General features: G+C 51.1%; 1 protein-coding gene across 1 annotated transcript; it reads right to left on the reverse strand.

Moving 5' to 3' along the window:
* Positions 1–23,788: 23,788 nt before the first annotated feature.
* Positions 23,789–25,855, reverse strand: LOC137306147 (interferon-inducible GTPase 5-like). Its single transcript, XM_067975205.1, has 2 exons — positions 25,105–25,855; positions 23,789–24,160 (listed from the first exon to the last, which is right to left on the reverse strand). Exon 1 carries the CDS (start codon positions 25,853–25,855, stop codon positions 25,181–25,183), a length of 675 nt encoding a protein of 224 aa, XP_067831306.1. The 3' UTR covers positions 23,789–24,160; positions 25,105–25,180.
* Between the last annotated feature and the right edge of the window lie 313 nt (positions 25,856–26,168).

The following is a 26,168-nucleotide window of genomic DNA, read 5'->3' on the forward strand; positions in this document are numbered from 1 at the left end:
AGCGGAGCATTGTGTCCAACCCTTCCTCCCTAACCCACCCCACCACCACCCCCTCCATCCCCACAGCCATGGGAGAGGCAAAATAAAACACGGAAAACCCCCTCCCCCGGGGCCAATAAAGAACTTGCATTTATATAGCGCCTTTCACGACCTCAGGACGTCCCAAAGCGCTTTACAGCCAATGAAGTGCCTTTTGGAAGTGTTAGTCACCGTTGTAACGTAGGGGAACGTGGCAGGCAATTTGCGCACAGCAAGATCCCACAAACAGCGATGTGATAGATGACCAGATCATCTGTTTTTTTAGTGATGTTGGTTGAGGGATAAATATCGGCCCCAGGGCACTGGGGAGAACTCCCCTGCTCTTCTTCCAAATAGTGGCCGTGGGATCTTTTACATCCACCTGAGAGGGGCAGATGGGGCCTCGGTTTAACGTCTCATCCCAAAGACGGCACCTCCGACAGTGCAGCGCTCCCTCAGTACTGACCCTCCGACAGTGCGGCGCTCCCTCAGTACGGACCCTCCGACAGTGCGGCGCTCCCTCAGTACCGACCCTCCGACAGTGCGGCGCTCCCTCAGTACCGACCCTCCGACAGTGCGGCGCTCCCTCAGTACCGACCCTCCGACAGTGCGGCGCTCCCTCAGTACAGACCCTCCGACAGTGCGGCGCTCCCTCAGTACCGACCCTCCGACAGTGCGGCGCTCCCTCAGTACTGACCCTCCGACAGTGCGGCGCTCCCTCAGTACTGACCCTCCGACAGTGCGGCGCTCCCTCAGTACTGACCCTCCGACAGTGCGGCGCTCCCTCAGTACTGACCCTCCGACAGTGCGGCGCTCCCTCAGTACCGACCCTCCGACAGTGCGGCGCTCCCTCAGTACTGACCCTCCGACAGTGCGGCGCTCCCTCAGTACTGACCCTCCGACAGCGCGGCGCTCCCTCAGTACTGACCCTCCGACAGTGCGGGGCTCCCTCAGAACTGGCGCCGGGAGTGTCAGGGAAAACGAAACCTGGAAAATTCCTCTCCGACTCTCTCGGGCGATCGAAAACCTGTCCAGGAGATCACATGGAGCGTGCATGCGCTATCTGTTAATCCACTTACCCTCTATATGATGCGATCTCTGCCCCAGTCAGGAATCGGTCCAGCTCCCTCTCGAAGGCAAACAGAGAGTCAGCGCCCAGGTCCTGCGAGGACTCCCTCCCCACAAGCACAACAGAAGCAGCATTCACAAGAGAGGACAGCAAATTGCACTTTAATTAGAAATTTTAATTCTTTCATTTACAATTGAGACGAGTGCCTCGGCTGCCAGGCCTGAGTTCCCGACTTGTCATCCGTCCCCTGGTCCTGATGCTTGGCGCAGCTGCTCAACCAGGAATGCCTTCACATTCTCCGTCTTCACACCGCGCTTCCCACACTTGGCTCAGCTTGACTTTGTAGCCCAGCGGTAAATGGCTCTGCCGGAAGGGGAAAGATAAGACTTGCATTTATACAGCAGCTTTTACGGCCTTAGGAAGTCATGTCAGCCGTCTCTCTCTCTCTCTCTCTGAGTCAGAAGGTCGTGGGTTCGAGCCCCCACTCCAGAGACTCGTGCCCCATAATCCAGGCCGACCCTCCCAGTGCCCAGTACTGAGGGAGCGCCGCCCTGTCGGAGAGTCAGTACTGAGGGAGCGCCGCACTGTCGGAGGGTCAGTACTGAGAAACGCTGCACTGTCGGAGGGTCAGTACTGAGGGAGCGCCGCACCGTCGGAGGGTCAGTACTGAGGGAGCGCCGCACTGTCGGAGGGTCAGTACTGAGGGAGCGCCGCACTGTCGGAGGGTCAGTACTGAGGGAGCGCCGCACTGTCGGAGGGTCAGTACTGAGGGAGTGCCGCACTGTCGGAGGGTCAGTACTGAGGGAGCGCCGCACTGTCGGAGGGTCAGTACTAAGGGAGCGCCGCACTGTCGGAGGGTCAGAACTGAGGGAGCGCCGCACTGTCGGAGGGTCAGTACTGAGGGAGCGCCGCACTGTCGGAGGGTCAGTACTGAGGGAGTGCTGCACTGTCGGAGGGTCAGTACTGAGGGAGCGCCGCACTGTCGGAGGGTCAGTACTGAGGGAGCGCCGCACTGTCGGAGGGTCAGTACTCAGGGAGTGCTGCACTGTCGGAGGGTCAGTACTGAGGGAGCGCCGCACTGTCGGAGGGTCAGTACTGAGGAAGCGCTGTACTGTCGGAGGGTCAGTACTGAGGGAGCGCCGCACTGTCGGAGGGTCGGTACTGAGGGAGCGCCGCACTGTCGGAGGGTCGGTACTGAGGGAGCGCCGCACTGTCGGAGGGTCAGTACTGAGGGAGCGCCGCACTGTCGGAGGGTCAGTACTGAGGGAGCGCCGCACTGTCGGAGGGTCAGTACTGAGGGAGCGCCGCACTGTCGGAGGGTCAGTACTGAGGGAGCGCCGCACTGTCGGAGGGTCAGTACTGAGGGAGCGCCGCACTGTCGGAGGGTCAGTACTGAGGGAGCGCCGCACTGTCGGAGGGTCAGTACTGAGGGAGCGCCGCACTGTCGGAGGGTCAGTACTGAGGGAGCGCCGCACTGTCGGAGGGTCAGTACTGAGGGAGCGCCGCACTGTCGGAGGGTCAGTACTGAGGGAGCGCCGCACTGTCGGAGGGTCAGTACTGAGGGAGCGCCGCACTGTCGGAGGGTCAGTACTGAGGGAGCGCCGCACTGTCGGAGGGTCAGTACTGAGGGAGCGCCGCACTGTCGGAGGGTCAGTACTGAGGGAGCGCCGCACTGTCGGAGGGTCAGTACTGAGGGAGCGTTGATGACCAATTAATCTGTGTGGGTTGTTTAACGGAGGAATGTTGGACAACAACAAAGAAAAAACACTTTTTGCTGTATATTAATGACCTGGACCTGGGTGTAGAGGGTGTAATTTCAAAGTTTGCAGATGACATGAAACTCAGAAATGTAGTGAACAGTGAGGAGGATAGTAACAGACTTCAGGAGGACAGAGACAGACTGGTGAAATGGGCAGACACATGGCAGATGGGATTTAACGCAGAGAAGTGTGAAGTGATACATTTTGGTAGGAAGAATGAGGAGAGGCAAAATAAACTAAATGGGACAATTCTAAAGGGGGTGCAGGAACAGAGAGATCTGGGGGTTTATGTACACAAATCCTTGAAGGTGGCAGGACAGGTTGAGAAGACTGTTAAAAAAGCATACGGGATCCTGGGCTTTATTAATAGAGGCACAGAGTACAAAAGCAGGGAAGTTATACTAAACCCTTTATAAAACACTGGTTAGACCCCAGCTGGAGTATTGTGTCCAATTCTGGGCACCGCACTTTAGGAAGGATGTCAAGGCCTTGGAGAGGATGCGGAGGAGATTTACCAGAATGGGACCAGGGATGAGGGACTTCATTTATGTGGAGAGACTGGAGAAGCTGGGATTGTTCTCCTCAGAGCAGAGAAGGTTAAGGGGAGATTTAATCGAGGGGTTCAAAATCATGAGGGGTTTTGATAGAGTAAATAAGGAGAAACTGTTTCCAGTGGCAGGAGGGTCGGTAACCAGAGGACACAGATTTAAGAAAACTGGAAAAAAAACAGAAGGGGAGATGAGGAGAATGTATTTTACGCAGCGAGTTGTTCTGATCTGGAATGCGCTGCCTGAAAGGGCGGTGGAAGCAGATTCAATAATAACTTTCAAAAGGGAATTGGATAAATACTTGAAGAGGAAAAATTTGCAGGGGCTACGGGGGAAAGAGCAGGGGGGGAGTGGGACTTATTGGATAGCTCCGTCAAAGAGCCGGCACAGGCACGATGGGCTGAATGGCCTCCTCCTGTGCTGTATTATTACAATGGTTCTATGAACTTGCATTTATATAGCGCCTTTAAAGTAGTAAAACGTCCCGAGGCGCTTCACAGGAGCGTAAATCAGACAGAATTTGACACCGAGCCACATGAGGAGATGTTAGATCAAAAGCAACATACTGCGGATGCTGAAAACCTGAAATAAAAACAGGAATTGCTGGAAACACTCAGCAAGTCGGGGAGCGTCTGTGGAGAGAGAAACAGAGCTGACGTTTCAGGTCACGAATAAATCGGGAGAAACTTCTTTACCCAGCGAGCGGTGAGAATGTGGAACTCGCTCCCACAAGGAGTAGTTGAGGTGAATAGTGCAGATGGATTTAAGGGGAAGCTGGATAAACACATGAGGGAGAAAGGAATAGAAGGATATGGTGATAGGGTGAGATGGAGTAGGGGAGGGGGGAGGCTCGTGTGGAGCATAAACACCGGGGTAGAGCAGTCGGGCCGAATGGCCTGTTTCTGTGCCGTACATTCTATGTAAAAAAAATCAATCGGCTCACCCTCCAGCGACTAGAACAAAGAGTGTCCCCATGGCGACGGCGATGGTTAACTGGGTTTCGGTCTGCTTGTCGACTCTCTTCCCCGGTGGTAGAATTGGCCTCGCGGTGGGAGGTTTCAGGGTGGACGTTTTCTCCAACAGGACGTCCTGAAACATGGCCTGCAGGTCAATGCTGCTTTGCAGAGTGCTCCTGGAGACTGGCGAAAGGAAGGAAGGAGCATATCCCGAGAATTAGTACTTGCTATTACACATTGGCCGTCCTCTCAGGTGGGGCGTAAAAGATCCCACGGCCATGCCTCAGTGGGAGCGCTCGCTCCGCAGGACGTCGCGCCAAATGAAGTATTTTTTTTTTTGAAGTGCAGTCACTGTTGTCCTGTAGGGAAACGCAGCAGACAATTCGCGCACAGCAAGATCCCACAAACAGCAATGTGATAAATGACCAGATCATCTGGTATTTTAGTGATGTTGGTTGAGGGATAAATATCGGTCCCAGGACACCCGGGGAGAACTCCCCCCTGCTCTTCTTCGAAATAGTGGCCGTGGGATCTTTTACGTCCCACCCGAGAGGGGCAGACGGGGCCTCGGTTTAACGTCTCATCCGAAAGACAGCACCTCCGACAGTGCAGCGCTCCCTCAGTACTGGCACTGGGGGAGTGTCGGCCTGGGATTACGGGGCTCGAGTCTCTGGAGTGGGGGCTCGAACCCTCGACCTTCTGACTCAGAGACGAGAGAGGGAGAGACCCACTGCGCCAGGGCTGACACCCAAATGCCTCGACAGCAGAGAGTGCAGCTCAGCTGATGACTTTAAGGGCTGATTCTCGGATTCCAGGTAAGATTGAACAGGCTGGGGCTCTTTTCTCTAGAAAAGAGAAGACTGAGGGGTGACCTGATAGAGGTCTTTAAAATTATGAAAGGGTTTGATAGGGTAGACGTAGAGAAGATGTTTCCACTTGTGGGGGAGACCAGAACTAGGGGGCCATAAATATAAGATAGTCACTAATAAATCCAATAGGGAATTCAGGAGAAACTTCTTTACCCAGAGAGTGGTGAGAATGTGGAACTCGCTCCCACAAGGAGTAGTTGAGGTGAATAGTGTAGATGGATTTAAGGGGAAGCTGGATAAACACATGAGGGAGAAAGGAATAGAAGGATATGGTGATAGGGTGAGATGAAGTAGGGAGGGAGGAGGCTCGTGTGGAGCATAAACACCGGCATGGACCAGTTGGGCCGAATGGCCTGTTTCTGTGCTGTACATTCGATGTAATTCTATGTGCCTATCCTTACAGAGTACAATGTCTTCGGCCCTGAATCTCATCCAATGTTAGCAGTGTTATTGAGGGGAAAAGATGGGATTAACCAGGGCTCAGCTTAAGCCAACTCTGCTTATATTTGCTGTTCCGTCTTTGTTCTGTTTAAAAATAACCTCAAGACATGTTTACATTCCCGCACTCGTCAGCTGGAACGGTCGATGGGGGGAAGGGGTGGCGGATGGCGAGGGGGGGGAGGGTGGGGGCGTTTGGTCCTTTGGAGAGAGAGGAAGAAAAAAGTACTGGGACGATGTACCAATGAGGTAGAAGAAACGCCGTAGTAGGATCTCATTCTTTCGGATGACATCGCACGCGTAGGTCCCCGTGTTTCTCATCTTGACGTTGTGAATGGAGAGGGTGTCGTCATCTCCGACGTGCAGGACCTTGAACTGCGCGAGAACGTCGGTCCTGACCTGGAAATTTATCATTTCGATGCGAGTTATACGTGGAAAGGCAGCCCCTCCCTCCCCCTGGCACTGCTCACAGAACGATACAGCACAGAAGGAGGCCACTCCACCCACCGAGCCCGTGCTGGCTCTTTGGAAGGAGCTATCCAATTAGTCCCACTCCCTCACTGCTCTTTTCCCCCGTAGCCCTGTAATTTTTTCCCTTCAACTATTTATCCAATTCCCTTTTTGAAAGTTATTATTGAATCTGCTTCCACCGCCCTTTCAGGCAGCGCATTCCAGATCAGAACAACTCGCTGCGTAAAAAAAATTCTCCTCATCTCCCCCTCTGGTTCTTTTGCCGATTATCTTAAATCTGTGTCCTCTGGTTACCGACCCTCCTGCCGCTGGAAACAGTTTCTCCTTATTTACTCCATCAAAACCCCTTCATGATTTTGAACGCCTCTATTAAATCTCCCCTTAACCTTCTCTGCTCTGAGGAGAACAATCCCAGCTTCTCCAGTCTCTCCACATAACTGAAGTCCCTCATCCCTGGGACCATTCTGGTAAATCTCCTCCGCACCCTCTCCAAGGCCTTGACATCCTTCATATGGGGAAAAGGCAGGAAAGTGGAGTTGAGGTAAAAATCAGATCAGCCATGATCTCATTAAATGGCTCGAAGGGCCAAATGGCCTACTCCTGCTCCTATCTCTCATGGTCCAAAGAGTGGTGCCCGCAATTGGACACCACACTCGAACTGGTGTCTAACCAGTGATTTATAAAGGTTTAGCCCTGCATAAGCAAGCTAACAAGACAATTTTTCAAACCCGCTGCCTACAAACCCCCCCATTCCACTGCCAGAGTCTCACAACATCAGAGCTATAAAGTTTGGGCAATGGAGGGGAGGGCAGAGAACAGGAGATGGTACAGTACAGGAGAGGAGCATCAAACCGTGACAGACAGATATCCATGGTGGGCTGGAGGGGGTACGTTAAGCAAATGGGAAATGGGAGGCGGGGAGGGCGTGGGAGCAGGCAAGGTAGAAGTTTAAAGTCTAACACTTACTTGGGAAGCGAATCTCCAGGTGACCGTGTCAATCTTAGGGATGATGAAGGACGACTGACATTTTATAGACACCAGTCCTGTCTCGTTAACCTTTACGTCTTCGACTGAAAGGTTTTACAAGAGATTGGATGAGCACCTTGTACATAATTTTCCGCTTTTGTGCTCTTGGTGGGAAGGCGTGACTGCTGGAAGATCAGCCCAGGAAACGGCAAGTGGGACCGACCCGATTTTCTGGCCTTTAGTTTGGATCTTTGCACATGCGATTTCTTGATGTGCACGTCCAGCAGTTGAGACATCACTCCCACGAGCACGAAAACAGAAACTTTACTCTTAATTGTTAACTTACTTTCTAACCAGGAAGTTTCGTCATCGGGGCCTTCTAAAGAGGGAATCTCACTATCAGGACCTTCTAAAGACAGAGATCACCATCAGGGCCTCTCAAGACAAAGTCTCTCCATCAGGACCTTCCAAAGAGGGAGTCTCTCTATCAGGACCTTCTAAAGAGGGAATCTCACTATCAGGACCTTCTAAAGACAGAGTATCACCATCAGGGACTCTAAAGACAAAGTCTCTCCATCGGGGCCTTCTTAAGAGGGAGTCTCTCCAACAGGATCTTCCAGAGAGGGAGTCTCTCCATCAGGACTTTCTAAAGAGAGAGTCTCTCCATCAGGACCTTCTAAAGAGGGAGTCTCTCCATCAGGACCTTCTAAAGAGGGAGTCTCTCCATCAGGACTTTCTAAAGAGGGAGTCTCTCCAACAGGATCTTCCAGAGAGGGAGTCTCTCCAACAGGATCTTCCAGAGAGGGAGTATCTCTATCAGGACCTTCTAAAGAGGGAGTCTCTCCATCAGGACCTTCTAAAGAGGGAGTCTCTCCAACAGGACCTTCTAAAGAGGGAGTCTCTCCAACAGGATCTTCCAGAGAGGGAGTCTCTCCAACAGGATCTTCCAGAGAGGGAGTATCTCTATCAGGATCTTCTAAAGAGGGAGTCTCTCTATCAGGACCTTCCAGAGAGGGAGTCTCTCCATCAGGACCTTCTAAAGAGGGAGTCTCTCCAACAGGACCTTCTAAAGAGGGAGTCTCTCCATCAGGTCCTCCTAAAGAGGGAGTCTCTCCATCAGGTCCTTCTAAAGAGGGAGTCTCTCCAACAGGACCTTCTAAAGAGGGAGTCTCTCCATCAGGACCTTCTAAAGAGGGAGTCTCTCCATCAGGACCTTCTAAAGAGGGAGTCTCTCCATCAGGACCTTCCAGAGAGGGAGTCTCTCCATCAGGACCTTCTAAAGAGGGAGTCTCTCCATCAGGACCTTCTAAAGAGGGAGTCTCTCCAACAGGACCTTCTAAAGAGGGAGTCTCTCCATCAGGACTTTCTAAAGAGGGAGTCTCTCTATCAGGATCTTCCAGAGAGGGAGTCTCTCTATCAGGGCCTTCTAAAGAGGGAGTCTCTCCATCAGTGCATTCTAAACAGGGAGTCTCTCCATCAGGACCTTCTAAAGAGGGAGTATCTCTATCAGGACCTTCTAAAGAGGGAGTCTCTCCAACAGCACCTTCTAAAGAGGGAGTCTCTCCATCAGGGCCTTCTAAAGAGAGAGTCTCTCCATCAGGGCCTTCTAAAGAGGGAGTCTCTCCATCAGGACCTTCCAGAGAGGGAGTCTCTCCATCAGGGCCTTCTAAAGAGTTTTTCTCTATCAGGGCTCTCACCATGAAGAGGATGAGTCTCCTAGCTTTGTTGTATTTTAAATATTTTAAATTGGCTGCTCACAGAGTTGGTTACTGGGAGATACTTGTGCGTCAGCTCTCGATAATAGGTATATAAATCCGAGGGAAGGTCAGTTGGAGTATGGAGCCGACACACCTCAAAATATCTTCAAGAGGATTCTCATGGGTGAGAGGACATCAGGTTTTTAATCTGTCTGGTGTCAGGTGTAGTGGGTGTGCTGTGAGCGCAGAGGTTCGAGAATTCGCTGTTCAATATTTTCTCTGTTTTTAACTCAGTGACATGTTGTTTCTGTTGCTTTTTACAGGGGGTCCCTGGGAGTGTGTCAGTATTTACAGGGGGTCCCCGGGAGTGTGTCAGTATTTACAGGGGGTCCCCGGGAGTGTGTCAGTATTTACAGGGGGTCCCCGGGAGTGTGTCGGTATTTACAGGGGGTCCCCAGGAGTGTGTCAGTATTTACAGGGGGTCCCCGGGAGTGTGTCAGTATTTACAGGGGGTCCCCGGGAGTGTGTAAGTATTTACAGGGGGTCCCCGGGAGTGTGTCAGTATTTACAGGGGGTCCCCGGGAGTGTGTCAGTATTTACAGGGGGTCCCTGGGAGTGTGTCAGTATTTACAGGGGGTCCCCGGGAGTGTGTCGGTATTTACAGGGGGTCCCCGGGAGTGTGTCAGTATTTACAGGGGGTCCCTGGGAGTGTGTCAGTATTTACAGGGGGTCCCCGGGAGTGTGTCAGTATTTACAGGGGGTCCCCAGGAGTGTGTCAGTATTTACAGGGGGTCCCCGGGAGTGTGTCAGTATTTACAGGGGGTCCCTGGGAGTGTGTCAGTATTTACAGGGGGTCCCCGGGAGTGTGTCGGTATTTACAGGGGGTCCCCGGGAGTGTGTCAGTATTTACAGGGGGTCCCTGGGAGTGTGTCAGTATTTACAGGGGGTCCCCGGGAGTGTGTCAGTATTTACAGGGGGTCCCCGGGAGTGTGTCAGTATTTACAGGGGGTCCCTGGGTGTGTGTCAGTATTTACAGGGGGTCCCCAGGAGTGTGTCAGTATTTACAGGGGGTCCCCGGGAGTGTGTCAGTATTTACAGGGGGTCCCCGGGAGTGTGTCAGTATTTACAGGGGGTCCCCGGGAGTGTGTCAGTATTTACACGGGGTCCCCGGGAGTGTGTCAGTATTTACAGGGGGTCCTCGGGAGTGTGTCAGTATTTACAGGGGGTCCCCGGGAGTGTGTCAGTATTTACAGGGGGTCCTCGGGAGTGTGTCAGTATTTACAGGGGGTCCTCGGGAGTGTGTCACTATTTACAGGGGGTCCCCAGGAGTGTGTCAGTATTTACAGGGGGTCCTCGGGAGTGTGTCAGTATTTACAGGGGATTCCCGGGAGTGTGTCAGTATTTACAGGGGGTCCCCGGGAGTGTGTCAGTATTTACAGGGGGTCCCCGGGAGTGTGTCAGTATTTACAGGGGGTCCCCGGGAGTGTGTCAGTATTTACACGGGGTCCCCAGGAGTGTGTCAGTATTTACAGGGGGTCCCTGGGAGTGTGTCAGTATTTACAGGGGGTCCTCGGGAGTGTGTCTGTATTTACAGGGGGTCCCCGGGAGTGTGTCAGTATTTACAGGGGGTCCCCGGGAGTGTGTCAGTATTTACAGGGGCTCCCCGGGAGTGTGTCAGTATTTGCAAGTATACATCGAGGATTGATTCAATATTTGCCATGGAGTGCAAATTGTGTCCAATTGTGTGGTCTGAATTGCTGAGACTCAAGGTGGTGAACGTGCTTTAGCACCGTAGTGAGGGAAGCTGTAATCAACCGTTAAAGTGGACATACTTGGACATTCGAAAGGAACTCCTTCACATTCCCTCACTTTACAGAAGTGGCAGTCAAAGTAATTTGAAGCCTTGTTTATCCCTATAGAAAAGACAATGCAGTTAATGACAGAGGCAGCAACATTCACAGCAACTTGTCAATGCACCTACCCAACCTTCTAAAGAGCGAGTCACTCCATCAAGACCTTATAGTGAGTCTCTCCATCAGGACCTTCTAACGAGGGAGTCTCTCCATCAGGACCTTATAGTGAGTCTCTCCATCAGGACCTTCTAAAGAGGGAGTCTCTCCATCAAGACCTTATAGTGAGTCTCTCCATCAGGACCTTCTAACGAGGGAGTCTCTCCATCAGGACCTTCTAAAGAGGGAGTCTCTCCATCAAGACCTTATAGTGAGTCTCTCCATCAGGACCTTCTAAAGAGGGAGTCTCTCCATCAAGACCTTATAGTGAGTCTCTCCATCAGGACCTTCTAAAGAGGGAGTCTCTCCATGAGGACCTTATAGGGAGTCTCACCATTGGAACCTTATAGGGAGTCTTTCTATCAGGGCCTTCTGAAGAGAGTCTCACCATAAGGACCTATTAAAGAGAGAGTCTCTCCGTCAGGACCTTCTAAAGAGGGAGTTTCTCCATCAGGACCTTCTAAAGAAGGAGTCTCACCATCAGAACCTTATAAAGAGGGAGTCTCACCATCAGAATCTTCTAAAGAGGGAGTCTCTCCATCAGGACCTTCTAAAGGGAGAGTTTCTCCATCAGGACCTTCTAAAGAAGGAGCCTCTCCATCAGAACCTTCTAAAGAGGGAGTCTCTCCATCAGGACCTTCTAAAGAGGGAGTCTCTCCATCAGGACCTTCTAAAGAAGGAGTCTCACCATCAGAACCTTCTAAAGAGGGAGTCTCTCCATCAGGACCTTCTAAAGAGGGAGTCTCTCCATCAGAACCTTATAAAGAGGGAGTCTCACCATCAGAACCTTATAAAGAGGGAGTCTCACCATCGGGGCCTGCTAAAGAGGGAGTCTCTCCATCAGAACCTTCTAATGAAGCCCAAAACGCATCACATAAAATGTAGCGCGGCAACTGCAGACGCCCACAGCAGCCATCTTGCGCACAGCAAGATCTCGCAAACCGTGAACGGTGAATGCATTTGGCCATTCGGTCCACCAATGCTTGTCCTTTTGGGATCTGAATGTCCCCAGCCTTGCATCCATCTACATATTGGCCAAAAAATGACGGTGTGATCACTGTTTGCAACCTCAGCATCCTATGTGACCCTGAGATGAGCTTCTGACCCCATATCATCTCCGACACCAAGACTGCCTCTTTCCATCACCATAATATCACCCACCTCCACCCCTGACTCAGCCCATCTGCTGCTGAAACCCTCATCCGTGCTCTCCTGGCCGGCGTCCCATCTCCCACCCTCCGTAAACTTGAGCTCATCCGAAACTTGGCTGCCCCCGTATCCTAACTCCCACCAAGCCCCGTTACCCCATCACCCCCCACCTCCCCCCCCGGTGTTCGCTGATCTACATCGGCTCCCGGTCCGGCAACACCTCAATTCTAAAATTCTCATCTTCCTGTTCAAATCCCTCCGTGGCCTCGCCCCTCCCTCTCTCTGTAACCTCCTCCAGCCCCTACAACCCTCCAAGATCTCTGCGCTCCTCCAATTCTGGCCTCTCGCGCATCCCCCGATTTCCATCGCTCCACCATTGGCGGCCGTGCCTTCAGCTGCCTGGGCCCTGAGCTCTGGAATTCCCTCCCTAAACCTCTCCGCCTCTTTCTCTCCTCCTTTAAGATGCTCCTTAAAACCTACCTCTTTGACCAAGCTTTTGGTCGCCTGTCCCAATGTTTCCTTCTTAGGCCCTGCGTCAATTTTTGTTTGATAATCGCTCCTGAGAAGCACCTTGGGATGTTTTACTACGTTAAAGGTGCTATATAAGTGCATGTTGTTTGAATAGCAGGGAATTTTACCCAATGCCATTAAAGAAAGACAAGGTTGGGACAGCAGGGATTGGGGGGTGAGGTCAGTTTATACAGCAAGGGCTGCTGGCCTTTACTTTTAGTTATTTTATACCTTGATGTGATGAGAACAACATCTTCCCTGTCCCAAAGATATATCTCTACATCACACTGCCTCTGTAGTCCTGTCCAATGCTACTCACCAGAGCAAACTCCTCTTACAATCATGTCTTGGGGCCCGATATTTATCCCTCAACCAGCATCACTAAAAACAGATGATCTGGTCATTTATCACATCGCTGCTTGTGGGATCTTGCTGTGCGCAAATTGGCCGCCGCATTTCCTATGTCACAACAGTGACCGCGCTGCATTGAGCTCTTCATTGGCTGTAAAGCACTTTGGGACGTCCTGAGGTTGTGAAAGGCGCTATATAAATGCAAACTTCTTTCTTTCTCTTTAACGTAAATGAGAACACTTACCGCAGGTGTGGTTACAGGGTATTGCTGAAAGAGAGAGAGAGAGAGAGTAATTATTTCCATGCATTATGTGGACCTCCTGTGGCAATGTTCATTGACTTGAGCCTGGTTTAAGGTCTCATAGGGTGTCAGCCTGGAATTTACCCGCCTTGGTTCTGTAACCCTTAATCCCCTCACCCAACAAAAATCGAGCAATCTCAGTCTTGACATTTTCCAATTGACCCCCGGCCTCAACAGCTTTTTTGGGGGAGAGAGTTCCAGATTCCCACTCCCCTTTGTGTGAGGAAGTGCTTCCCGACATCACCCCTGAACGGCCTGGCTCTAATTTTAAGGTTCTGCCCCCTTGTTCTGGACTCTCCCCCCACCAGAGGAAATAGTTTCTATCGAAACCTTCAATCATCTTAAACCCCTCGATTAGATCACCCCTTAATCTTCTATACTCGAGGGAATACAAGCCCAGTCTGTGCGACCTGTCCTCGTAATTTAACCCTTTCAGCCCCAATGGAATCGGGGGGGGGGGAATGGTGGAGGGAGCCAATGGGATTGACATTGAAGATCCCCGGTTCAGTTGACCCCAGAATTGTTTGGAGCGCTGTTCACTATTAGCGACATGAGCGAAACGCAGTTGCACACATCACACTGCTCCTTTTAAGTTATGGCCCCTTGCAGCTACTTCTCCGGAAGATAAAGTCTGCAGGACAGAGGGAGGAGAGAAAAAGGAATGACCCTGGGGCGGGGAGCTTCTCCAGGGCTGGGTACGTGCACCGCCTGGGGTAGAGGGAAGGGGTAAAATCAGCAAGGGCTCCTACTCCTGATCGCTTTCACCGTCCCTTGATGCAAGGAGGGAGTCCGCTGACTTCAAATTCTGGCACATTCCACCCGCCAACCCACCCTCTCCCTCGGGGTTGCCAGCTCTGGTTGGACGTATTCCTGGAGGGCTCATCACATGACCTCCCGCCTCGAACGGCCCCATCCCCACACTCCCGCCATTGGTCCATCCTCCTGGTGCACCGCCTTCCCGCGGCCAGTCGGGAAAGGGAACAGGCCCGTTGTTACCCAATTGGATTAACCCTGACCCGTCAGCGAGGCAGACCCTTCTTCCCCCTCCCAACCCCATCTCCAATATTTCAATAACTAATAAATGAAACTATGATTTCTCTCCTGGTTTTTTTTTTCATTGGCAGCAGTGCCCTGGAGATGAAGCTACAATCCCTGGAGATTCCAGGGACAACCCTGCAGCGTTACCTCACCCCTCTCGACTCTCCAGAGTCCTGTAGCCTCCTGACGCTCACTGATAGGGGCGAGGGGGTAGCGTTGTCATTTATCGGCAAGGAGTCAGTTCCTACGGGAGCAGGGGGAATTGGGGGGAGGGCGAACTGGTCGAATGGGAAATAAGAGAGAGAGAGAGAGAGATAAAGGTAACCTTTTATCAGATCGAACACTTTGTGCAGGACCGATTTCTCCACGTTGTCCAGCAGGCTTGCATAGGTTTCTGGGAGGAGAAGAAGAGACATCAGGGGGGTCATCAGCAGTGAGGCTTTGAGAGGGCATTTTGTCCCTCAGCCCTATCTACACGCAAAACTGGGTGCAATTCATCGATTGGCAATGTCACCGTCGGGGTTGACTATGACTGCAAATTCGTTGTTTCATAGAATCATAGTCTGGTACAGCACCAGAAGGAGGCCATTCAGCCAATCCTGCCTGTGCTGGCTCTTTGAAAGAGCTTTCCAATTAGTCCCACTCCCCCCTGCTCTTTCCCCGTAGCCCCTGCAAATTTTTCCCCTTCAAGTATTTATCCAATTCCCCTTTTGAAAGTTATTATTGAATCTGCTTCCACCGCCCTTTCAGGCAGCGCATTCCAGATCAGAACAACTCGCTGCGTCAAAAACATTCTCCTCATCTCCCCCTCTGGTTCTTTTGCCAATCACCTTAAATCTGTGTCCTCTGGTTACCGACCCTCCTGCCACTGGAAACAGTTTCTCCTTATTTACTCTATCAAAACCCCTCATGATTTTGAACCCCTCGATTAAATCTCCCCTTAACCTTCTCTGCTCTAAGGAGAACAATCCCAGCTTCTCCAGTCTCTCTTACCATTTATTTTTGATCCTCTCCTCCCCTGACTCGTGCTGGGCTACAGGCCCCTACACAGTAGCAGCACTTCAGCACCCTGCCCAAACTATCTTTGAGCCCTTGACGCACATACAATGGTAGAAAATTCAGGGCGTGGCTATTGGCCTTGGGCCTTCTCTCTCTCTGAAAGAGCTATCCCCTCAGTCCCATTCCCCATTCGGCCCATCGCCCCCATACTGCCTCTCTGAGAGAGTAATCCCCTCAGTCCCGTTCCCCTACCCCTTTCCCCATTCGGCCCATCGCCCCTATGCTGCCTTTCTGAAAGAGCTATCCCCTCAGTCTGGTCATTATCACATTGCTGTTTGTGGGATCTTGCTGTGCGCAAATTGGCCGCCGCGTTTCCCCATTACAACAGTGACTACACTTCAAAAAGCACGTTATTGGCTCTGAAGTGCTTTGGAACGCCTGGTGCTTGTGAAAGGTGCAAGTCTGTCCTTTCCTTATAACTCGATTACTGTTTGGGTGAGAAAGCTCCCAATCATCCCTATCTTTTTAACTGGAGTCGAATGTCCCTTCGGCACAAAGTGGAAAAAGAATTTCTGTCTCAGAGAGCTTTCTACCCCTTGCGGGTGAGAAACAAGCACCCACTGGACGCCGAGAGACAAAACTCCTATTTACCATTTGGAAACTCCTTGCGTCTTTTCTTTATAAACTCCAGGGCCTTTTTGTAAGTCGATTTCAATTTTCGGTAGTCGGCCTCGGCTGTGAGGTAAGAAGAAACCGGCATTAGAGGTCAGTCTCGGTGGAGCGGGAGGGTCGACCAGGGAGCGGGTCGAATACTGGCTCGACGTCAAGTTCAGAACTGCACTGTCCGTCAGGAGGCCCATTCGCTCGTTGAGAGGTTCGTAGACCCCGTTGGCTAAACGGTCAAGATAAAAAAGACGACGTAGAATGTACAGCACAGAAACAGGCCATTCGGCCCAACAGGTCCATGCTGGTATTTCTGCTCCACACGAGCCTCACCCTATCAGCATATCCTTCTATTCCTTTCTCCCTCATGTTTATCCAGCTTCCCCTTAAATGCATCTACACTATTCGCCTCAACTACTCCTTGTGGTAGCAAGTTCCACATTCTCACCACTCTCTGGGTAAAGAAGTTTCTCCTGAATTCCCTATTGGATTTATTAGTGACTATCTTATATTTATGGCCCCTAGTTCTGGTCTCCCCCTCAAGTGGAAACATCTTCTCTACGTCTACCCTATTGCACCCTTTCATAATCTTAAAGGCCTCTATCAGGTCACCCCTCAGTCTTCTCTTTTCTAGAGAAAAGAGCCCCAGCCTGTTCAATCTTTCCTGATAGTTATAACCTCTCAGTTCTGGTATCTTCCTAGTAAATCTTTTTTGCATCTTCTCCAGTGCCTCTATATCCTTTTTTATAATATGGAGACCAGAACTGTGCACAATACTCCAAGTGTGGTCTCACCAAAGTTCGATACAAGTTTAACATAACTTCTCTGCTTTTCAATTCTATCCCTCTAGAAATGAACCCTCTAGGAGACAAGATTGGACTCCTAGTGACTCCACTGGTTTTAGTCAGTCAGGGGTTGAGCCACAGACTAATACAACTAATACTTTCACTAGGATGATACCAGAACTGAGAGGTTATAACTATCAGGAAAGACTGAACAGGCTGGGGCTCTTTTCTCTAGAAAAGAGAAGGCTGAGGGGTGACCTGATAGAGGTCTTTAAGATTATTAAGGGGTTCGATAGGGTAGACGTAGAGAAGATGTCCCCACTTGTGGGGGAGACCAGAACTAGGGTCCATAAATATAAGATAGTCACTAATAAATCCAATTGGGAATTCAGGAGAAACTTCTTTATCCAGAGAGTGGTGAGAATGTGGAACTCACTCCCACAAGGAGTGGTTGAGGCGAACAGCAGAGATGCATTTAAGGGGAAGCTCGATAAACACATGAGGGAGAAAGGAATAGAAGGATATGTTGCTAGGGTGAGATGAAATAGGGAGGGAGGCGGCTTGTTTGGAGCATAAAGACTGGCATAGACCAGTTGGGCCGAATGGCCTGTTACCATGCTGTAAATTCTATGTAAATTCTACGTAACAATGCGGCCCGAAGCTTTCTTGGTTGGGTTCTGAGATATCTGGATCTTGGACATCGGCACGAGACATCTTGATCTTCAGTCTAGCCTTGGGCCTCCCGGTTCGGGCGTGCGCTCAACGCACGCCGTTAGTCAAGGGAATATAATGAATTTTTATCCCCCCACCCCGTGTGTTTACATGATTCATGGCAGGCGTGATATCCCTCTTAAGGCCCACCAACGGTGGACCGCATGACGTGACAAGGCGGGTTAGACATCGGGGGTGCAACGGTGCAGTTAATTCCACCCCAGCGTTGTCACTTACCGACCCGTACCCCGTAGACTGGCCGATGGTTTATCAACTTCTGTATTGGGAACCAGCAGTTGGCCTCTTTCAGCTCATCGAATGTCTGGCCCACGTAATTGGTGCAGAACTTCTCTGAATTCTTGGCGAAGCAGGAGTAACAGGAGAGGACGCTACCAAGTTCACCCAAGGCCAGAAGGAGGAGGAGGAGGAAGGCTGGATGCCCCCCAGGCATGGTTCAGTTGACGACCTCACACCGATCACCCAGGGTCATGGCTTTTGGGGGGTGGTGAAACGTATCCTCTTCTGCAACCTTCATCGAGGCCCCGTTTCTCTTGAGGAACCTGGGCAACGGCTCAAGGCCATTGGCAGGAAGGTCGAGGAGAGTTGGCACAGAACGTGAAGTGAACCGAGGAAAGTTCTGGTGGACCCCCCCCAAACGAATGAGGACACGTTCAAAGATCTGGTTTGCAACGGTCAGCGTGTTGCATCATAACTCATCCCCTCTCCAGCCTTCCCCCTCGTAACCCCACAAACGGTTAATGCCTACTGCTATGACATCATTGCCATTCTGACATCAGAGGACACGATGATGTCACAGGAGTTTTTAGATGATTAAAGGATTCGATAAGGTAGAAACTATTTCCTCTGGTTGGGGGCGGGCGGGGAGTCTAGAACAAGGTCGGGGGGGGGTGGCGGGGGGCTTAACCTTAAAATTGGAGCCAGGCCGTTCAGGGGTGATGTCGGGAAGCACTTCCTCACACAAAGGGGAGTGGGAATCTGGAGCTATCTTCCCCAAAAAGCTGATGAGGCCGGGGGTCAATTGAAAATGTCAAAACTGAGATGGATAGATTTTTGTTGGGTGAGGGGATTAAGGGTTACAGAACCAAGGCGGGTAGATGGAGTTAAGATACAGATCAGCCATGATCTGGTTGAATGGCGGAACAGGCTCGAGGGGCTGAATGGCCTCCTCCTGTTCCTATGAGTCTCTGATGTAGTATCACAACCACCGCATTTAACAAGTATCAGCGTTCCCGTTGAAGGAGAAAGTGGCGGGGGGGGGGGTGGGGGGCGGGCATCCAATAGTTCTGAAGTGTAGCCAAGGACTCTTGGTCTGCTTTGCTCCCAAGTATCTCCCCCCGCCCCCAGTAAATTGCCACAGAAATGGACTTTCAGAGAATTGGGTGGGAGCCACCTTGAAAGAGCCTGTCCTCATGATTTGACTGATGACCTACAGTGCGGCTGAACGCAACAGAGGATTGAATTTCGAATGGAGTTTGTCTTCCTCCTGAAGCCCAAGGGTTTGGTTCCTTTCGGTCTTTGGCTCCGATAATCCGAGGCTTGAGCCGAGCTCCTTTGTCTGGCCGAGGCAGCAAAGAGCCCAGAAACTCCCAAAGTATAACTCAGGCAGCAAAAGTCTGATTTTTAAAACAGGAGCACCCCCCACCCCACCCCCTCTCCGCCCACCGTCTCCCCCGCCTTTACAGGTTTAGCCCTCTCCTCGTCTCCTGAAGATACTGACCCCCTTCCCTCACTGGGGTCTGGTTGCATGGGCACTGGTCACCTTAAGGAACATGGGAACAGGAGGAGGCCATTCAGCCCCTCGAGCCTGTTCCGCCATTCAATTGGATCATGGCCGATCTGTATCTTAACCCCATCTACCCGCCTTGGTTCTGTAACCCTTAATCCCCTCACCCAACAAAAATCGATCAGTCTCAGTTTTGAAATTTTCAATTGACCCCCGGCCTCAACAGCTTTTTGGGGGAGAGAGTTCCAGATTCCCACTCCCCTTTGTGTGAGGAAGTGCTTCCCGACATCACCCCTGAACGGCCTGGCTCTAATTTTAAGGTTTTGCCCCCTTGTTCTGGACTCCCCCCACCAGAGGAAATAGTTTCTCTCTATCTACCCTATCGAATCCTTTAATCATCTCAAATCCCTCGATTAGATCACCCCTTAATCTCCGGTACTCGAGGGAATACAAGCCCAGTCTGTGCAACCTGTCCTCGGAATTTAACCCTTTCAGCCCTGGTATCATTCCAGTGATCAAGTGACCCTTCTTCACCTGGGAGCCTTTGAAATTAAAGCCCAGACTTGTGTTTAAATCCCTCCCAGGCCTTGCTAAGCCTCACCTCACCTCCAGCCCTTCAACCCCACCCTACAAATTCCCCCCTCCTTTCAGCCCGCCATTGGCGGCCGTGCCTTCAGCCGCCTGGTCCCGAAGCTCTGGAATTCCTTCCCGAAACCTCTCCACCTCTCTCTCCTCCTTTAAGACCGCCCATAAAACCCACCTCTTCGACCAAGACTTTTTGGCCGCCCCTCCTCATCTCTCCCTCTTTGGCTCAGCGTCTGTTTCCTGCGTTGTCTCTGTGAGGCGCCTTGGGGCCTTCTCTACACTAAAGGTGCTCTCTGAACGTGAGTTGCTGCAAATTTCCTCATCCTGGTAAAATTCAGTTCAGAATGACTAGGAATGAGTGCAAACTTGACCATAAGATCTTCCAATCGGCTTTATTTTAATGCTGATCGGAAAAGCTAGCTTTTGTAGGGTGTTGATTGCATGGAAATTTCAGGGGCCAGTGCATCAGCATAATTATTCACGAATAATTAGCATAATTATTCATAAATAATTAGCATAATTATTCACGATTAACATAATTATTCACACATAATTTGCATAATTATTCAGAGTCCGATCTGCAGTTATGGCTTTGTGCAATGAATTAGCATAATGGTGGATTGGCGGGGGGGGAGCAAAATTGTACTAGAGGAGAAATTTAAAGGGATGCGGATACTTAAATGTATGAACAGGTGCAGAAAATAATCAATAAGGCTAATGGAATGCTGGCCTTTATATCTGGAGGACTGGAGTACAAGGGGGCAGAAGTTATGCTGCAGCTATACAAAACCCTGGTTAGACCGCACCTGGAGTACTGTGAGCAGTTCTGGGCACCGCACCTTCGGAAGGACATATTGGCCTTGGAGGGAGTGCAGCGTAGGTTTACTAGAATGATACCCGGACTTCAAGGGTTAAGTTACGAGGAGAGATTACACAAATTGGGGTTGTATTCTCTCGAGTTTCGAAGGTTAAGGGGTGATCTGGTCGAAGTTTATAAGATATTAAGGGGAACAGATAGGGTGGATAGAGAGAAACTATTTCCGCTGGTTGGGGATTCTAGGAGTGGGGGGCACAGTCTAAAAATTAGAGCCAGGCCTTTCAGGAGCGAGATTAGAAAACATTTCTACACACAAAGGGTTGTAGAAGTTTGGAACTCTCTTCCGCAAACGGCAATTGATACTAGCTCAATTGCTAAATTTAAATCTGAGATAGATAGCTTTTTGGCAACCAAAGGTATTAAGGGATATGGGCCAAAGGCAGGTATATGGAGTTAGATCACAGATCAGCCATGATCTTATCAAATGGCGGAGCAGGCACGGGGGGCTGAATGGCCGACTCCTGTTCCTATGTTCCTAAGTGGCGGCATAGAGGGGGGCAAAAATCCTTGGAGATGTTGGAAAGGCTTAAAAGGTACTTTAGCTTGTTGATAGCCTTTGCTAAGGCTGAAAGGGAAGGCCAAGGGAAGGAGGTCAAGGGAAGAGAAGAGACAGGAGGCACAAATCACTCAGGCAAGTGACAGAGCAGCTCCGGAGGTGGTGGGGAGTGTCTGTATTGTGATGCACAAGCCTCACAATAATGTGGGGCAGGTTGGATGGACCTGAAGGTCTTTTCCTGTCTTGTCAACTTTCGTGTGTTCGTCTGAAATGGAGGTGCTGCTACATGAGGCAGTTCTTGTCTGTACCACACCAGTGCTGAGGTGGAGGCAGGTTTGAGGCCACTGGCTGTGCAAGGCAGCTGCAGATGCCCTTGCAGAAGATGGCACAGCACGGCACCTGGCTTTCTACTGCCCTGGGGCCTATGAAGACACTTCTGCACATGGCCATTGCTAGTAAAAAGAAAGACTTGCATTTATATGGCGCCTTACAAAACCTCAGGATGCCCCAAAGCGCTTTACAGCCAATGAAGTACTTTTGAAGCGTGGTCAGTGTTGTAATGTAGGAAACGTGGCAGCAGCCAATTTGTGCACAGCAAGATCCCACAAACAGCAATGTGATAAATGACCAGATATTTTTATTTAAAAGTGATGCTGGTTGAGGGATAAATATTGGCCCCAGGACACCGGGGAGAACTCCCCCCTGCTTTTCTTCCAATAGCGGCCGTGGGATCTTTTACGTCCCACCTGAGAGGGCAGGAGGGTTTGACGTCTCAGCCGAAAGAGGGCACCTCCGACAGTGCAGCGCTCCCTCAGTACTGGCAGTGGGAGTGTGGGTTTGGATTATGGGGCTCAAGTCTCTGGATTGGGGGCTCGAACCCACGACCTTCTGACTTCATTCCCAAAGAAAGCAATCCTTCCTTCCCTTGGTTTGCAGCCTGTGACATTTAGTTCCTGTCTTGTTTCCGTTCACCACTGGATGGCACTCTTGGGCCGTGTAACAGATGTCATTTTCCATTGAGAACTCGCTCATCCCTCACAAAACCCGTTAAGAACTTTGGAGCAGGTCAGTCAGGGCCTGAAAGAGCGTAGCATTTTGGGGGCGAGGGGGGACCCTTTATAGCAATAGGAGGGGGCCATTCAGCCCCTCGAGCCTGTTCCGCCATTCAATTAGATCATGGCGGACCCTGTATCTTAACCCCATCGACCCGCCTTGGTTCTGTAACCCTTAATCCCCTCACCCAACAAAAATCTATCGATCTCAGTTTTGACATTTTCAATTGACCCCCAGCCTCAACAGCTTTTTGGGGGAGAGAGTTCCAGATTCCCACTAAGCTAAAGGATTGATCCCAGCAGAAATGTTACAAGAGTGGGGATTCGAGGGAGGGAAGGAAGGAAGGAAAATAACGTATGTTTCTACAGCACCTTATCACGTCCTCAGGACGTCCCACTTTGAAGTGCGGTCACTGTTGTAATGTAGGAACTGCGGCAGCCAATATGTGCACAGCACGATCCCACAAACAGCGACGAGATAAACAACCAGTTAACCTGGTGGTGCAGGCTGCAGGGGAAATATCGGGGAGAACTCCCCCTGCTCCTCTTTGAATAGCGGCCGTGAGATCTTTTACACCCACCTAAACAGGTGAACGGGGGCCCCTCGGTTTAACGTCTCGTCCCAAAGACTGGGCACTGGGAGAGTGTCCGGCCCTGGATTGTGGGGCTCGAGTCTCTGGAGTTGGGGCTCGAACCCACGACCGTCTGACCCAAAGGGGACAATGCTATTAAATGAGCTGGCGCTGGATGTATTTAGTGTTCAGTGATTATATTACAGCATTCACTGGTCTTTTGAGCAGTGCTGACGATAAGTTAGATGATATACTGTTTTAGATCATATGATGCACAATGTATTATTCCTCTAAAGCAAATCTTTCACCCTTTAAGGCCACAAGTTCAAATCGTTAAGTCAAGAAAGAACTCGCATTTCTATGGCGCCTTTCACCACCTCAGGACGTCCCAAAGCGCTTTACAGCCAATGAAGTACTTTTGAAGTGTAGTCACTGTTGTGATGTAGGAAAAAGTTAAACACAGGCTCAGCTGAGTGAGGGTTTAACAGCTATTCGCTCAGGGAAGTTTGCAGATTGGAAAGTTCTGGTCAGTTTCAGAACTGCAGATCGGAGGGACTTTTTACACTTTGTGACAAAGTGTGTGACACTCTCGTGCGTGACGCAGTGTGTGGCATCTGTGTGTTAGAACGTACTGTTTTTAAATATTAAAATATCTCGATTGCTGGCACTTACCAATACGCGAGAGAGAACAAACCCACACTTTCACCCCCCCTCTCTAATACATCCCACTGTGTGGTGAACCTCGGAGAGTTCCGCCCAGGATTTATGTGTTTTTTCACATTCCAAGTGGGACGTGGTGTGAAAACCTCACGCACGTTCCCCCCCGCTATTACACGGGACTGAAATCCCGCGACAGCGCTGTTTAAACTACCTGCAGGGTTTTCATCCTTTTGCCTTAAACCGAGCCCAAGGTTTGTATTTTGCAATTTTCAATTGCTTGGTTTGCTCTTGGGGACTGAGAGCCAGGCGTCATCCCAGGTCAAAACCGACACAGGTCGTTCTGGGCTTGTAATATAACCGGGGCTCGTAATATATCCAGGGCTCGTAATATAGCCGGAGAGTGTGATATAACCGGGGCCCGTGATATAACCGGGGCTTGTAATATAACCGGGGCTCGTAATATAGCCCAACGAGCCATTTGTGATAGCCTCCCCTTAACTCTGCCCCGTGGCAACTTTACCAATCTGTGCATATAAAAGAAAAAAAACAACTTGCATTTATATAGTGCCTTTCACGACCTCAGGACGTCCCAAAGTGCTTTACAGCCAATTAAGTAGTTGTGAAGTGTCGTCACTGTTGTAATGTAGGAAATGTTGTATGCGGATAAAACAAAAGCAAGGATTTTTAATTAGGAGCCAGGTCCGGTCCAGTTTCCCTACAGCGAGTGGCTGGGGTCTATTCAAATAGAGCTGTTGGTCTCGTAGTTTAATATTCTCTTCCTCTGGGGTGAATTCTTCTGCTTGGCACCTTCCCACGATGCTTCGATTGGAATCAGGAGCCGAGTGTTTGGGGGGTCGCAAGCAGAGCTGTGAAAAAGAAAAGGACGTGCCTTTACATAGCGCCTTTCACAACCTCAGGACGTCCCAAAGCGCTTTACAGCCAATGAAATACTTTTTGAAGTGTGGTCACTGTTGTAATGTGGGAAACGCAGCAGCCAATTTGCGCACAGCAAGATCCCACAAACAGCAATGTGATAAATGACCAGATCATCTGTGTTTTTTTTAGTGATGTTGGTTGAGGGATAAATATCGGGCCCAGGACACCGGGGAGAACTCCCCCTGCTCTTCCTCGAAATAGCGGCCGTGGGATCTTTTACCGTCCACCTGAGAGGGCAGACGGGGGGGCCTCGGTTTAACGTCTCGTCCGAAAGACGGCACCTCCGACAGTGCAGCACTCCCTCGGTACTGACCCTCCGACAGTGCAGCACTTCCTCAGTACTGACCCTCCGCCAGTGCAGCACTCCCTCAGTACTGACTCTCCGCCAGTGCGGCGCTCCCTCAGTACTGACCCTCCGACAGTGCGGCGCTCCCGCAGTACTGACCCTCCGACAGTGCGGCGCTCTCTCAGTACTGACCCTCCGACAGTGCAGCGCTCCCTCAGTACTGACCCTCCGACAGCGCGGCGCTCCCTCAGTACTGACCCTCCGAGAGTGCAGCGCTCCCTCAGTACTGACCCTCCGAGAGTGCAGCGCTCCCTCAGTACTGGCACCGGGAGTGTCCGCCTGGGATTATGGGGGTTAAGTCTCTGGAGCGGGGACTCGAACCCACGACCTTCTGACTCGGAGGCGAGTGGGAGAGAGAGCTACCCACTGAGCTGCCAGTATATGATCGGGCGGGAAAGTGGAGCTGAAGTTGAAGATCACCCACGATCTTATTGAATGGCGGAGCAGGCTGGAGGGGCCGTGTGGCCTACTCCCGCTCCTGTTTCTAACGTTCTTGTGGACCGCGAGCTGACGAGATTGTGGACTTACGCTGAGGGGTTCCCCTATGTAAAATAATGCCAGCTGGGGCACTCCAGCACTTTTTCTTTCGAGTGCCGAAGCCACTTCAAAACTCATTGTTGAAGGCCTCGAGGAAGTCCGGGAAGTCAAACTTGTCCTTCTGCAGCGCTGAGAGGAGGAAGACCCGGGGGAACTTGATCCCGATGCCTTGAAGCTTCTTGGTGAAATGTCTGCGGATCTCGCGCAGCAGGTCTCCCTGGTTGAAGTTCTGCTGCTTGGTGTTACGCGCGTAGATGTCGATCTTGGTGCGGACGAAGAAGAAACGCTTCCCCATCTTCTCGATCTCTATGGCCAGGTAGAGGAGCTCCTCGGACACCCGGGTGCTGGAGACGACGATGAAGAAATCGTAGGCCCGTAGGTCAACCTTCTCCACGTAAGCCTGCTGCTGCACCTCGTTCCCCTCGATCCCGGGCAGGTCCCACAGGAGGACGTTGGGGTTGTCTTGGTAGGCGTAGGCCCGTGGGATGGCTTCGCACTTGCCGACCAGGGGGTTTCCCTCCTCCTCGTCCTCGAGACGCCGAATGGCGTCGATCAGGGTGGATTTCCCCGATGCAACCAGCCCGGTCACCGCGACATTGGTGAATTTCTTGGCCCCGGTGGTCTGGTTTTTCTTGACACTGCTCTTCCTTAAGCATCGCGTAGTTTCGGGTGCTGGTCGCCCGAGGTAATAGGAGATGTAATTTTTCAGCGAGATCACCAGCTCGTAAAAGAACATCATCATTTCCTGCAAGCAATAATTTTTTTTTAAAAAGCTATGTGGCTGGGATAAAATAAATAATAAGAACTTGGATTTCTACAGCACCTTTCACGACCTCAGGACGTCCCAAAGCGCTTTACAGCCAATGAAGTACTTTCTTAAGTGTAGCGCAGGGAAACGTAGCAGCCAATTTGCGCACAGCAAGATCCCACAAACAGCAATGTGATAAATGATCAGATCATCTGTTTTTTTTAGTGATGTTGGTTGAGGGATAAATATCGGCCCCAGGACACCGGGGAGAACTCCCCCTGCTCTTCTTCGAAATAGCGGCCGTGGG

Source organism: Heptranchias perlo, chromosome 42 (genome assembly GCF_035084215.1).
Source record: "Heptranchias perlo isolate sHepPer1 chromosome 42, sHepPer1.hap1, whole genome shotgun sequence".
Lineage (NCBI taxonomy): Eukaryota > Metazoa > Chordata > Chondrichthyes > Hexanchiformes > Hexanchidae > Heptranchias > Heptranchias perlo.